The sequence below is a fragment of the Corvus cornix genome, chromosome 9 (genome assembly GCF_000738735.6).
Source record: "Corvus cornix cornix isolate S_Up_H32 chromosome 9, ASM73873v5, whole genome shotgun sequence".
Taxonomy (NCBI): Eukaryota; Metazoa; Chordata; class Aves; order Passeriformes; family Corvidae; genus Corvus; species Corvus cornix.
In genome coordinates, this window is record NC_046339.1 from 21,428,203 (window position 1) to 21,443,445 (window position 15,243).

Sequence of the window (15,243 nt, forward strand, 5' to 3'; positions counted from 1 at the left end):
GCCCCTCCACGGTCTCGAAGAAATCCAAAACTCCGGGTGGCAAAAATCTGCCAGACGCGTCTTCCCTGGACTCGTCCTTCCTCGGGACCGGCCAGGGGGCGTGGCCTATCCCGGACGAGCCCCCAGAATTGTTGTAAACGAGACTCAGACTTCTAAAGGAAAAGTCAACTCGTTTATTTGTTAACTGCTGAGAGCGGAAACCCAGGATAAGCCCAGGCTCCGCGCGACAAGCCAGAACAAAACAATGCTCCAACAAGACAGTGAGACCCACTGAGTGCCCCCTTGGACCCCATGTTCCGCAGGAGGATTCCCTTCCCCCCCCCCCCGGGTGCAGGTAGCTTTTAAAGTCTCTGGTGCCACCGGACTGGTGCATTTCCCAGTCCTCGTGCTGATTGGCCCCTTTCCTGTTCGCTGGTTGGTCTATACCTTCGTGCATTCCTCACCAATCATTTCCAAACAAGTCCACTTCATTGGATGGCTCGTTCTCCAATCACAGTCTAGGGCATCGTCCTCATCCCTTGTACCCTACGAGGCAATGTACTAGAAAGTTCCTGCCATTAAACCCATTGGGTCCTTGTTATATCCCCATCCAGTGGTTACATTCCAGCATTACACCCGTACAGTCTCACAACTTCCCTTCAATTAACATGTCCATCTATTCCACCCTCAACTCCCCTCTTCTACATCCTACCCAAACAGCAATAACCAACACCCTGAAACCAATTCATTTATTACAACAGCAGCCCCTGGTTTCACGGCGCCACCGCCGCGCGTCAAGGGGGCCGTGGCGGTGAAGGTGCTGCCACGCTCATCATGGCGGCAGAGCGAGCACCACCCACCCGACATGGCGGCCCCGGGAGTGCTCCGACCCGCCGGCGCTGCCCGCTGTGCCCCGGCGGCGGCACCGGGAGCCGCGCGGACGGCCATCCACCCCTGTGCGGAGCGGCCTCAGGAGCCGCGGGGAGCCGCGCCCGCCCAGGCGGTGACCGAGAGGCTCCCCCGCCATCGGCGGGAAGATGTCGCCCGGCTGCCCCGGAAGCGCTCGGGGAGGCGCCAACATGGCGTGGCGGTGCTGGGCCCGCGCCGGGGGCCCGCGGCCGCACAGGTACCGCCGGGACGGGGCGGGGAGGGGAAGGGGCAGCTGGGGCGGGCGGTGCTGACGGTTCGCGTGTTTCCCCCGCAGGCTGGCGGTGCTGCTGCTGCAGCCGCGGCGGGGTTTCCGCCGGGCGCGGCCGCGGCCCGAGGAGCCCCCGGCAGCCGCCGCCGAGGCGCGGCCCGTCCCGCCACCCCCGCGCCGCAGCCTCTGCCCGCCGTCGCCCACCACGGCCACCGGCCGCCCCTCGCCGCGCCGCCTGGTCAAGCCGCTCTTGTTCGCCGTAGGGGTAAGTGGCTCCTGCGGGCCGGGTGCTGTGCCCGGGTGGGGGGAGCGGGTCGGCAAGGAGCATATTCCATCTGTCCCACGGGAATGCTTTTCCGGGTTTCGCTTCTCAGTAAGTCAGTTAACGCAAGGTTGTTGGCCAGATGCTGTGGCATTGTACAGAGATAACAGAAAGTAACTTCAACTAAATCAATGGGAATATTGTAAAGGTATCCCAGTTTCATTCCATTTCAGTGAACTTAGTAATTTCATTGACCAATTTTGTTTGTGAACCTTTTTGATAAAGCATCACCCCCTGCAACTGAACATTCAGTAAACCTGAGGAAATGGCCTCAAGTTGCACCACGAGAGATTTAGATTAGATATTAGAAAAAAAAAAAAAAAGAAAACCACCAAAAAAACATACAACAAAAAAAGCAGAAAGGCTTGTAAAGCGTTGGAACAGGCTGCCCAGAGCAGTGGTGGAGTCACCGTCCCTGAAAGTATTCAAAAAACACGTGGATATGTCACTCGAGGGCATGGCGAACTCAGTGGTGGTGCTGGCTTGACATTTGGACGTATGATTTTAAAGGTGTTTTCCAGCCTTAAGGACTCCGTGATTCTGTGAGTCCCGCTGCTCAGCGCAGCCGCAGCTCCCGCTGCCGTGCTTGCACCGGTCGGGGCTGAGCAGCCGGCTCGGCGTGTGGCATTAGCCCGGGATGGAGCGGTCACTGAGCCTTCACTGGTATCGCCCAGTTCACAGGCTCGGCCTTCGGGTCCGCCGCCATCTGGCAGTATGAGTCGCTCAAGTCGCGTGTCCAGACCTACTTTGAGGAAGCTCGAGCGGACTGGATGGATAAAATGCGGCCGCAGAAGAGAGGCGACTTCAGAAAGCAGGTACACGGAGCCAAGCCCGGGCTGCTCGCACAGGGGTGGATCCCTGCAGGAGTGCGAGGCACAGCCTCATCTCTCCTCTGGTGCAAGCACCGTTTGTACAACAGATACTTGTCCTGGTTTTTCTGATGTGGAACTTGGAGAAATACTGGGTTCTCAACAAATTACAGTAGATAGTTGACTTACAAGGAAAACTGATAAAATTAGTTGTAGAAAACTGTAACTCAATACCACTGCAAAAGTTATAGTGGAAAAAAATAGAGAAAAATATCATCTTCACCCAGGAATGCAGGAAAGAGAGGTCAGTAGTAGGAATTTGTTCATCTAAACTAGTTACTGTTTGCTGTTTCACCATAAAAAACCCCCCAACAAATGTTCTTGCTGTATCTTAAGTGTTCTCGAAAGTGAACATGAATTCCCAGAGGACAGAGCTAGATTAAATTCTCAACCTTATGCTTAAGGCTTTTCAGTGCTCTGGCTTCTGAAATGCATTTGTATTTTCTGCCTCTAAACCCATAAAAATACAAGGTTTTAGAGGGCTTTTTTACTTTGAGAACTGACATTTCCATGCAAGTACTTTGAAGTTTAGGCAGCAAGAACAAAATAAATGCTGCAAGATTTGTTATAAATTGAGTTGGCATCCCAGAAGTATCAGTCATTTAGTTTTTAATTAAGTATACTTAAAACTAATGTAATCATTCATGTATATTCACGTTTTTTTCAAGGTTATTACTGGGTTGTGATAGACAAGGCTTGATACTCTTTCAGGTCTCCTTGTCCAAGGGAAGTAGGTCTGAGCGTGGAGCTGGAGAGGCTCGGGATCCTGGATAGGATACGCAAGAGCTATTTTTCGAATGCATATTGTGCACACCAGCACTGCTGTGGAAATGGGCATGTGGGATAACCCTGGTTGACAGCTGAGCTCCATGCAGCTCCTCGCTTATGGCCCCCACAAACCCCCAGTGGGCTGAGTGGAGAAGAAAAGCAAGAAAACTTGGGGATAAAGATAAAACAATCACCAAAAATTTGTTTAGTAAGTGTGAGAAGAGAGAAGAAAACAAGTAATGCAAAGGCCGTCACTCACAATCTCCTGTGGAAAGACCAGTGTCCAACCAGTTCATGAGAAAAATATGTTAAATTTCCTGAAATCCCCTCTTTTGAGGGGATGGTATTATTTGGTAGGGATCTCTCTTTGGTTAGTTCAGGTCATCTGCTTGGTTGTGTCCCGTTCCAGCCTGTTGCAACCTGCAGCAGCAGAGCGAGAAATGCAAAAGATCTTGATGTTGTACAAATACCATTCACCAAAATATAGAACAATAGGGTGTTAATCAGTACTGTTTTGGTCAAAAATCTAAACTATGGAACCATGTATAAGCTGCTAGAAAGAAAATTACCTCTATCCTAGCATGCTTTCTTGCTTGGTGTATATGAACTGCAGGGGAGATTATGATCAGCACTTAATATTTTTAAATAATTATGCCTTTATACTTTTTTTTGCCTTCAAAACCTGAAGGGGAAGATCTGGTGATTAGCTATCAAAAAAGAAAACTAAACTGCCCTGTTGTTAATAGGCTTAAACTCCCAATCCCCTTCTTCAGTGGGTAAATTCTATTTCTAAGAGTTGAGGATTCTCCCAGTGGTTTCTGAGGGCATATAATCCTTGTATTTTAGAAAAATCATGTCTGTTCTGTGTTCTTATACTGAAGAATATCCTTTGCCAGAGAATTAAACAAAAAATGCAATGAAGTTGTTACTTTGATATCAAATAGTGAATACTTTGTTTCATACAGCATTATATCCCCTGCCTCCAACCTGCAGATAATTTTTATTACACTGTCCCCATCAGTATGGTTGGAAGGTCATTGAGGTAGCAACAAAATATATGTCCAAAATGATTACAAAAGCTGAGGAAGGAAAAGGGGGGTGCAATTTGTCTGTGGGCTGACTGCGCTCAAAATAAACTTTTTTCAGGGGTTTTAAACTTGGAGGAGGGCTGGGTGAGCTGGACGCAAGGGGGAATGGATTCCATATCTTGTGAGCCACCTCTGCAAAAGTGATCCTGGCACAAAAGTGGAATCACTCAAAGGTGGGTGGTGTGATGTTAGCATTAGGGTGAGGCTTAGTCAAGGCAGGATTTATGCTAACTTTGGCTAATCTGCTAAAGTCAGCATTATGGGCTAGATCTTTGTTTAATGCAAGCAGGGTAAACCCATTGGAGTTGTGTACAAGGATATAACCCCATTCTTTTTGAAGAAACTCTTCATCCATATTGGGGTATTTTATGAAAAGGAGGGTAAATAGCTGTTCTTCAGTAAGGAAATGTCAACTTGAACAGCTGAAGCAATCAGAAGTAAAAAAACTTGAAACTTATTTACTTCACAGATTTCAAACAAATGCTTTCCATTCTTAAAAACTTACAACCTTACATGACTGTTTTTGAAATTGCAAATGCTTTATGGTGGCATTGATGAACAATAATTCTGTTTCAGGTTAACAGCTGGTGGAATAGCCTGACTGAGGGTCAGCGGACTGTGACAGGTTTGTGTTAGCTTACAAGTATTAGACATTCACAGGAAGAGAAATATGGCAAACAGGTACAGTATATTAAAACAGATGGCTTTCATACCATGTTTAGGTTGTTGGGCACAAAGCATATGTAAATTTACACCTGCACATACCCTGTTTCTGCTACACTTCCTTCTCACAAACTATTTTTTGTATGCCTTAAAAAAGTTCCTATGCATCTGTGTGAGAGAGTGTGGAGGATTAACTAGAATCCTCCCCCAGCAATATTTTTCTCAGGAATTATGAAAAACACCAAATGCTTTTAGAAGAAATAGGTGTATATATTCCATTGAACTGTGGAAATTAAATCCCTAATAGTTACATGTTTGCAGTATGACATGTGAAAAGTAGCAAAAACTTAGCCTTTGAGCTTTCCTTTGGTTATAATGTAGTTTTGATTGGTTAGCCTAATGCCAGTTGAAATCCCCAAGATAAATGTAATGAGTGAAATGAAATTGATGAGAACTTGGTTCAAATCCAATAGCTGAGCCCTATCTCCTGTTACATATTCTACATTAGGTATTTACTGAATCTGTATTAGCAAGTTGTTAGCACAAGGTTACTGAAATGCTATTTCTCTGCCATTTACCTTTTCTACATTTTGGAAAAAAAAATTTCAACCAACTTACTAACTCTTTGAAGTGTTAACTCCCAGTTTGAAGACTAGATTGCATAAGTGCTGAATGTTTCAGGCCAAAATCATCTCAGACCACTCAACTAACAAGTGATCTCAGGAAGTTTTGTACAATGCTTTGAATTGCTTCACTGTGCAAGTCAGGTCATGATACAGATACTGTGCTGGGGCTGTAAGGTGTGCAGTTAAATTCAAGTGTGCAGTAGATGGGTGCCATTTGGGAATAAACAGCAAGAGGGGCAGGAAATGGGACCTTTTAACTGGCTCCTGTTTCACTGATTTTGCAATGGAATAGCAGTTTGAAACTATAGCTTGAACCTTCTCAGCACAGATCTTTCTGGACTGCTGGATTCATTACACTGTATGTTAGAATGGTTGCAATTAAATGTCATATTTCTGAAAGACTTCCACTATATAAATGTAGCTTTCAGTATTTTTCATTGCTTTTTTTAAACTGTATACAAAGTAAGAAGTGGATTTTGTTTTTAATGGGATTGTGAAGAAAAAGTACAATCCTACAAGCTGCCTTTTTAAATACTTGCTTTCAGTAAGCATTATGGCATATTACATTCATAATTTGCTTTTATACTTTTTTTCCCCCTCTTAATAGGTATTATAGCTGCAAATGTCTTTGTATTCTGTCTGTGGAGGCTGCCTGGCATGCGACGGATTATGTTTACATATTTCACCTCAAATCCATCCTCCAGTAAGTGAACAATAATTTGGGTGACTTTCCTACACAGAGATGTAATAGAACCTCTGATCATACATGAAGCAGAAGCTTCAGGTGGCATACGGCTTACTTAGAGCTCCATCACCCACAAGCAATCTCAGTCATGCCCAAACACATCATTCCATCTAGGCAGGAAGTGGCTTGAGGGGAAGAATGTTAGGAGTAATGGATCTGATTTTTTAAAACAAAGAAAACCGGTGCTTTTATAAATATTGTAATATCAAAACTGTTGCCTGCTATCTGGCCTTTACCTGCACGCAGTGGGATGCAGCTCCTGCCTGAATAAAGGTGAGAGGTACTCTTCCCAGTGACAGCAGCCGAACTGCTTTCTTGGACAGAGTGCAAATCAAGCCACTCAGCAAAGGAGGAAAATAAACTGTACTACATAATGCCATTCATAAACTAGACTCAAGTGTGACTGTTTCCCTCCTTTAATGTTCTGGGGGATGCAGATAGAACCATCATCAGTCACATGTATGTGTGGTTTCATCAGTAGACAAGCATTAGTCTCTAGGTTTTGTGTACAGAGTCCTTGTTTCAAAGCTGTGCTTCGGCTCACATTAAGAAAACCCAAACAAACCAAGCACCAACTTGGCTTTCGTTGTGTGTGAAATGTATTGAAGATACTAACCTAGGGAAAAACTTTCGTAATACTTAATGGCAGAAAAATGGGGTTTCCTTTCTACAGCAGAGAAAAGAATTAAAAGGAGAAGGAGACAAAAATGTGGTCGGAAGGTACTTCCTGCTATCCTCTTAATTTCTGCTGGAAATGTGGAAACTCAACCAGTTCCCCCATGCACTCCAAAGCTAAAGAGATCTGCTACCCAGATCTGAGCATGTCACCCCAAACACTCCTATTTTAAATAAAGTTGACCTTCAAACCTGCTAATTGGCTTGTTTGCATTTTCAAGGCTGCTGTTTCAGTGAGGAGAGCTCGTAGCTTTTGCAAAAAGGAAAAAAGTGTTTTTTCTCTGAGTTCATCTTCATTGCAAATTAATTTTATATGGCTGCTTATATATTAAAAATCTTTCACCATATACATATATAAATAAAATACCTTTTTTCTGTTTCAAAGCATAGGACACGTCATAAGATAAATGTTTTCTATGAAACAATCCCCAGTAGGTAACTAAAACTGTTATTGCAGCTTGCATATCTTTGGGGTGTATGTTCTACCTTTCCAAAAGTCATTGCTTGGAATTTGAAATTGGTAGGTTTATTATATAGCTTGTATTCGAGAATCTAAGTGTAATTAGCCTATAGTGTGTCTTGATCATTTCTAGTCTGCATGACGTGCAAGTTGAAGCAAAAGAAAATACTGACTTCTTTATGTGCATTGCTTTTCTCTTTTGTAGGAGCCTTGTGTTCTCCCATGCTGCTCTCTACGTTTAGTCACTTCTCTCTCTTCCACATGGCAGCAAATATGTATGTTTTATGGAGTTTTTCCAGCAGCATTGTCTCTCTTCTGGGGTGTGAGCAGTTCATTGCAGTATACCTTTCTGCTGGTAATGTTAAATACTTATATTTACAACACTTAAAAAATATAAATATGTGTTCATACAAGTAAAGTGTGTGCCTGGTTAATAGATGTGTGATGACAGATGGCCATTGTTCAATCCCACACATTGCTTTATACTAAATGCAGTACTACTTTGCTGCCGTACAGATTTTTAGTGGGTTTAACATACTGGGCTTTGAAAGATGATAAAACTGTATCTGGTTTTAATTCCTGCTTTACTACCAAAATAAAACAGCTCTTTATACAGTCTCTTGGGATTTGTGTGACAAAAGATGACAGTTAATTTGTACTTCCTGATGCTTGTCTGCATTGCTGCCATCATTTCCAGTAGTAATGTCTCTTTTTCAGGGGTTATCTCCACTTTTGTCAGTTATGTTGCTAAAATGGCCACGGGAAGGTTTGAACCATCCCTTGGAGCTGTAAGTATCTTGGAATATGAGAGACTGATAATGATCTTTGAAGCCAATTTGAAAGCCTGCTGTATTCTTTAACCTGCTTAAAAGCCAAGAGTATATTTGGGGTAATGGAAACTAGAAAGCTTTACCAAAATCAAGGAACCAGGTACGAACTGGTTCTCCTGTGAAACAACAGGCAAGTGCCTGTTCTTCAGATCTGTTACCTTTGCTGCAGCAGCTGCCCAAAACTAACACCACTTAATGCTGAGGGTTGTAAATGAGTCCTAAACAGCAGGACCTCTTGTCCCTGAGCAGATCAGTTATGTAACTTATTGCAGAAGTGGTATTTCATAATTGTGTAGCAGTCTTCTCTAATTAAAAATAGTATACTTTAGAAAGAGATAATGTAATCAGACAATCAAACTCAGCATGTGATCCCAGTGGAAGTTGTAGGGCATGCTGTGCAGGAAGGGCAGCACTCCTGCCAAAAGTATCACCCAATGAACAATATGAGGCAGGCTGAGGAGCTCCAGTAGCTGCCAGTTCTTTCCAAGTGTTTTTAGTAGTGGAACATTTTAAAACGCTTAACCTGCATTAAATTTGAGGTTAACCTAGACATTTGCCAGATTTTAAAGGCTTAACTTACTATACTAAATAATTCTGATAAAAGCCCAAAGTTAGATTCTCATTATTCTATTGCAATGGAAAAAACTGTTAAGCTGTGCTGAGGTTAGAATTTTTGGAAATGCTGTCTGTGTGTTGTCCTTTTGTCTTATGAATAAATGATATCTGGAGCAAGTTACTTTTCCTTAGTCTTACTGATCTGAACTTACTGAAATTACCACACATTGCATTAGTTTACTGTATTCAGAGCCTTTCCATTGAGATTATTTCAGGGATACAAAAGCCCATGGTCAATTTAGTACAGTCCAGGGAATTACTTGTTTCATTGACAAAAGGTTCTTGTCTCTGTCTATCTGTTATTTTCCTTGGTTTTGTACAAGCTTCAGAATGATTCCCTTCATCAGACATGTCTATGCTAGATTAATAGTGTTAGATTTCTAGGGTTTACTTGGGAAAAAGCACATTTACATAAATCATTATCTTAAATTCAGGAGTGACTATTTCTTCATTATATAAGAGGATTTGAAGGATGTTTTTCCCCAGTATTTATAATTTCAGATACTGAAATTAAATAGTGGTGCCTTGTTTTATTTTTATTCTGAACTCTTCTGTGGTGTTTTGTACTTCGAGATTTACCATAGGGCTGCATTTGAAAATAAAAACCCCAAGGAAAAGAGGTTCACATGCAGAAAAATGTATTATCCCTTATGTAACATCTTAGCTTGCTTTGATGTGTTTTCCTGTATTTACAGTCAGGAGCTATAATGACTGTCCTTGCAGCCGTGTGTACGAAGATGCCAGAAGCAAAACTGGCCATCATACTTCTTCCAATGTTCACATTTACAGCAGGAAGTGTAAGTGCCTTTGAACTTCAAAGAAAAGCTATTCTTAAAACACTTTCCCCATACCTCTTCAGTATCTGAGCATGTGTCCTCTTCGTCTGTGTTTCTAAGCTGTTAAATTTATTTTGAAAGAGAAGAGGGGTCATAGAAGTCCTGGGGACCAATTCTGAGTTGTTGCAGCCTAGCACAGTCATTACAGCAGAGTGGTGAATTCAGAATTATCCTGAATTCCATCCTCTATGGGTCTGTTTCAGATCTAATCCCAAGAGGTGAAAGAAGTTGGGAGGGGGTCAGGTTCACCTGTCTGAGGAAACCTACATACACATCCTCTTCTTTCTGATGAGTGATATTTTTTATAGCAGCACTTGAAACAGGCTGATGTAAAACTGGTACATGGTCGTTAAAGAAAAATTTATCAAGATGAGAAACAGAGAATTTCACTTCTTACAGGAGATTCCATTCCAGCCCTGGAGGAATATTTGCCTCCTCTTTTGCATATCATCTTTTGATACTTTAGGAACGCTGTTGGAATTAGAAGTAGGCTACTGAGACTTTTCTTCGTGTGTAGTACTGGGACTCCTTTTTTTTGTTTCATTAAGTTCTTTTATGCAGATCCACTGCCATGTTTAAGAAAAGCTTCTCATGTATATCTTAACTTGCTTTAATAAGTTAATCATCTTTGGTCCACTACTTAAAGTTGTTTTACTGCTTAAAGCAGTTAAGCCAGGTCATTCCAAGATCATGAGATTTACTACTTTTTGTAAGCGAAGCTTACAGATTTGAACAAACGTTCTTAGATGTAGCCTTCATGTTTTTCTTGCACTTCTGCTTGAGTTGACCTGGGGTTTTTTTGTTTTTTTTTTTTGCGTGCTACCCTATAACTGCATCTTTCTTTAAAAAAATGGCCAGGGTAGAAATACAGGCAGAGCCACAGAGAGCATTGCCATGAGCAGTGCTCATTGCAACAGCAAAACAAGAGCAATATCAGCTACTGCAGTATAAACAATACTGTGGAATGACTATAGCCCTACTATATAATTGTATATCTAAACTTTACAGACTCCTTTAATCTACCTTGCCTATACTGTAATGGGCTTTTAAATTAAACAAGCCAATGTAGCAATAGAGCTTCTATTCTAACACCTATGCTTAAGGAAAGAAATCCTGCCTGAAGTACCATTTCATCCTTGGGTTAAATCTGTCAGTCTTTATGAAATGAGGCATTTAGTAAAACCTTGTGTATTGACAGTTCTGGTGCCTTGTGTCTCCTGAAGATGGTACACCATTGCTTATGCTGCTCTGGGTGTGGAATTGTTCACTGTCATCCGGATTTTCTGCCTTCCAACCAATGTTTATATCAGATAAGATGACAGGGATGCTGCCCCACATGTTCCATCCACTAGGGGGTTGTGTTCAGGAGCACAGATGCACATAAATCTAAGCTACATCAGAATTAGAGAATGAGAATGTTGCAATCTTTTGTGGTGTCTCTTATAGCATGTACTCTTTCAAGTAATTTCTATTTCCTCCTGGCTCAAGTTTGGAATGTATTTGTAGCTTTAGAAATGAAGACTGGAAGAGGCTGAGTGTTCAAAAAAGACACATTCTGCACTATTCTGTAGCTGCTCACATCTGTATTTTGGCAGCACAATACAGGTGAAGACTGAGTCTCTTGGTTTAAAACAATTTTTTTACAGTAATTGCTTTGATATAAAATTTATAGGCTGTTTTTTGATTCCAGATTTTTGCTCTGTGCTACAATAGGAAACTGTTATCATTGGCCATTTTATGTTGTGACTGATCCTGTCTGTTCCATGTTCTCTCCTTTCTAGGCTTTAAAAGCCATAATTGCATTTGACACTGCAGGGCTTGCTCTAGGCTGGAGACTTTTTGACCATGCTGCACACCTTGGGGGAGCTCTCTTTGGAATGTAAGTCTGTATTTACTGACTCTGTTTTGTATTTTAAATTAATACCTTATTTTCCCCCCTTCCTATATTGCTGAAGTGGGGTTTTTTTTTTGCAAAGTTGTCTTAACTAGCAATGAATACAACTCACTGTTACCCTTCTAATGCTGTAAAATTTTATGGAAAACACTGTTAACAGACACTTAGAACTGAAAGAATTGAGATGAACTGCCTTAGAATCACGGATTAGATGTCAGGTGGTCCTGTAACCATAACCTGGGCTGGTTGTCTCTGTTCTGCTCTTGCCAGCACATTGAAGAGAGTCACAGGGCAGAAAAGATTCTCACAAAGCACAGAATGGACAAATTAAAATAACTTTAGAGAGCTAAAAAAAAGTCTTTGTCTCAGTGTTTTTCCTCTAATTGCCAATTTAGAGTGAGCTACAGAGTTAATACAAGCTCAGGCCAAATTGCTTTGAGCAGCCTCTAGTGCTGTTTTCTCAGTGTTGCTGTATTGCCTTTGTGGGGAGCCTTCCTAATTAGTAAGAACTACTAGAAACAAGTTTGTAGGAAACAGTTCTGTATTGTTCCATGTTTGAACTACATTGAGTTTTTCCCCTTCTACCCAATTGCATACCTATTGCTAAGTGCATTTTTTAATATATTATGTAGGCATTTGAAAAGCCTACCTGAGATTTCACTAGGCAAGACTTAAAGGCAAACCAGTTTGTAGACCAAATTGTTTCCTATTTCTTGACTTTGGTGTCAATAAGCTCTGTGCTGTACAGTCTCCCTTTCTCCCCTTCTCTGGCATCACAAATGCATCAGATGTAGTCTTGCTGATTCATAACTGCTTTCTGTCATGATGTATCTGTATGAGCTTGTTCATTGTAATGAAGGAACAACCTGCACTGGTAATGCAGATTCACATATTAAAAGAGGATAGACAGCAGTTGCAGTAAAAGTGCTCTGGAGTTGGCAAGTTTCTTGCTTTCCTCACCCACATACGTTTTACGTGTTTGTTCTATTCAATGATGATTTTAGTCACTTCATCCTGAAACAGGGCCTTCTTTAGGACATATGTTGAATGACAAAGTATTTTCTATACATTACTTCCCACTTTAGAAAGCAGCTGTATAATTTGGAATGGCCAGTTCACTGGCAGCTGGCTCAAGAAAAGTGCTTTTGTTCCTCAGGACTCAGGTGTGGAGTTCGGCTTGTGAGAGAACCCTCAACCTATTTCCACGTGGTTGCTTCCCCTCATACCTCTCCACCAAAACCTCCACTGCTTAATCACTTCTGTTGATACTCATCTATTAGCATATGTGAATATAAACAAAGCTAGAACACTTTGATAGATTAATCTTTAGGTGCTTATAGAAGAAAATTCATTTTGAATGGAACATGGTTGTTCTTTATGGGGCAGTTGTATTTATATAGAAGAAGAACGCTTTTCCTTGGTGTTGTCAGTAAGGATTAGCACAAGCAACAGAACTGTTTTAACAGTCTTTTAAGTGGAGATAATTTTTTATATCTCTCTTAGTAGAAATCACAACAGCATGAAATTAAAGGCATGAAAACTGTGCATTCACAGGACTGAGGCAAACAAGAACACAAAGTTAACTGGAGTCAAGAGAACAAGTGGCTTACCTGCCGTTTTCCAAGCATGTTCTTTGTGCCTTAGTTTATCTTGTCTTCTTTACTAAGCATTTACTTGGTCTTAGTGCTCAGCCTGGTTTCCCTCAGATGCAGAGAGAAGTTGCAGTTAACTATTATTTCTTTCCCAGGTGGTATGTGACTTATGGCCATGAGCTCATATGGAAGAACAGAGAACCACTGGTGAAAGCGTGGCATGAAATGAGGACAAAGAACACAGGAAAGGGAGGAGGTGGAAAATCTAACTGATTCTAATCCTAGAGATTCCTCGTGCCCAAGTGGTATCTTACTTGAAGACATGGGATTGAATTGGTTTTCAAGGGTTTTTGCTACTCCACATTAAGCCTCTAAGGAGCTGAAGTTTCTAATGTAACAAAATTATGTTACAAAAATGCATATCCATAGAAAATGAACTCTGACAAAAGTGGAACAATAAAGGTTTTTATCCTATTGCTTTTTTGAGGTAATAGTCTGCATTACCTTTTTAAAGGTGGAATAAAACATGTTTTTCAATTAAGTGACCTAACTCTCTGTCAGAAAAAAAAAACAAAAATAAAATGGGGTACAACTGGTTAATACTTAGGAAGATAAACATTTCCGAAACTGAGGACATTAAGGGACCACACACACCCCTCATATCTGCCTGACAATACAAGGTGCTTTCCTAGAAGGGAAAGTGGGACTTAAATAAGGCTAATATGGTGAAATTCAGTGGTTTTTATTGTTGAAAAGATTGGATGAAATGAGGCAATGGTCTTGTTTGATTTGAAACTTGAAATAAGTGAAGCAATACTGGATTGTTTGCCAAGGCTTATGTACTGGTTTAATGGTCCAGATTTATTTGTCAGCTGTGGCTTTTTCAACTTGTGTTTTTCATTTCTGTTGAGTTCCAGCAAGCTTTCAGATCTTGTTAGATTTTACTACAATGATACATCCTTTTCATAATCACATGCAGGGGAAGAATGTCATACTGTGGTTTTTGACATTCTACCATGAGTTATACTGCTTTCTGTATTCTTTCAGTACATTGATTTGGGAGTGGGGGGGAGGGGGTATTCTTTAAGCTGTGCTTTCCTTTAAGGTTTTTCTAAGAATTTTAAACCTGTAACATTTGGTTCAGAATCTGCCAGTTTTAGAAAATCAGCAGCTTCAGCAAAAATAGATGACGTGTCTGAGATCAGCAACACTGTAACCAGAAGTAACTACTAAAGTAAACCTGAGGGTGGTACCCAGTTCTCCTATTTCACAAGTAGAAACTGGATTTGGGGTATGCTGCTACTCAGGATGACACTGAACCCATTGCAAAGGCTGAGGAATCTACCCAGATACAAGCTGGTGGGTTCAAGCCCTTTAACTCTTTCCTGTCAGGTGAGTTAGTCCTCCCAGGTGGACTGACCTGCCAAAGAACATGTTACATTTGTAAGAAGCAACTTGTGTTTTTACTTTACAGTAGTGCCTCACATAAAGTATATTTTTTGTGGGGAAAAAGAATACATAATGCTAAGTGGCACCAGTTTTAATAAATGATGGAGTATAAAATTGGTGTAAACTCCCTGTCCCATGCCAGTGCTTGTTTAATTTTTTTTCTTCATTAGAAAAAAGAAGCACTTGAGGATTTGTGACTTCATGTGCCTGTTGACATAAACACTCAAACAATGAAGGAGCTGCTGGAGTACCTAATATTCCTTTGCTCTGCTCCTGAGCTTTTCTGGCTTTCAGTTTCCAATCTATGACTTACAAAGCAGGAAAGGGGAGTGCTATGGTACTCTGGACAAGCATGCCAGTTCTCAGGGCTTCAGCCACAGTGCAGCCCTGCCTGCAGCAGAGAGAGGGCAGCCGAACATGCAGCGAGAGCACTGCTGCCTGCTCAGCCAGGGAGAAGCCAGCAGCAGCAGCAGATGATGGCCACTGAACAGGCTTGTCCTAAGGGAGGATTTCATGCCCGAGAAGCTCAAAAGCCATACTTCAGACTACTTCACGTGCTGGGTTTGCATCTATTGTGTTTGTCCACTCCTTTTTTCTCTTTCTCTTCCTTGTGTTACCTCTTGTCCACTCAGCAACTTACCTAGTCTCTTCAACAATTATGTATTTGCTGAGAGTTTTTCAGAGATCATGGCTG

The 15,243-nt window shown here is 41.7% G+C and overlaps 1 protein-coding gene across 1 annotated transcript; it reads left to right on the forward strand.

Annotated features, from left to right (window-relative positions):
* The first annotated feature begins 1,043 nt into the window (after nucleotides 1–1,043).
* Nucleotides 1,044–13,641, forward strand: PARL (presenilin associated rhomboid like). The gene is made up of 10 exons (XM_039557294.1): nucleotides 1,044–1,105; nucleotides 1,184–1,382; nucleotides 2,114–2,254; nucleotides 4,741–4,789; nucleotides 6,061–6,156; nucleotides 7,539–7,688; nucleotides 8,051–8,121; nucleotides 9,474–9,575; nucleotides 11,396–11,493; nucleotides 13,256–13,641. The coding sequence occupies exons 1-10, from the start codon at nucleotides 1,059–1,061 to the stop codon at nucleotides 13,371–13,373; spliced, it is 1,071 nt and encodes a 356-aa protein (XP_039413228.1). The 5' UTR covers nucleotides 1,044–1,058; the 3' UTR covers nucleotides 13,374–13,641.
* The last annotated feature ends 1,602 nt before the right edge of the window (nucleotides 13,642–15,243 follow it).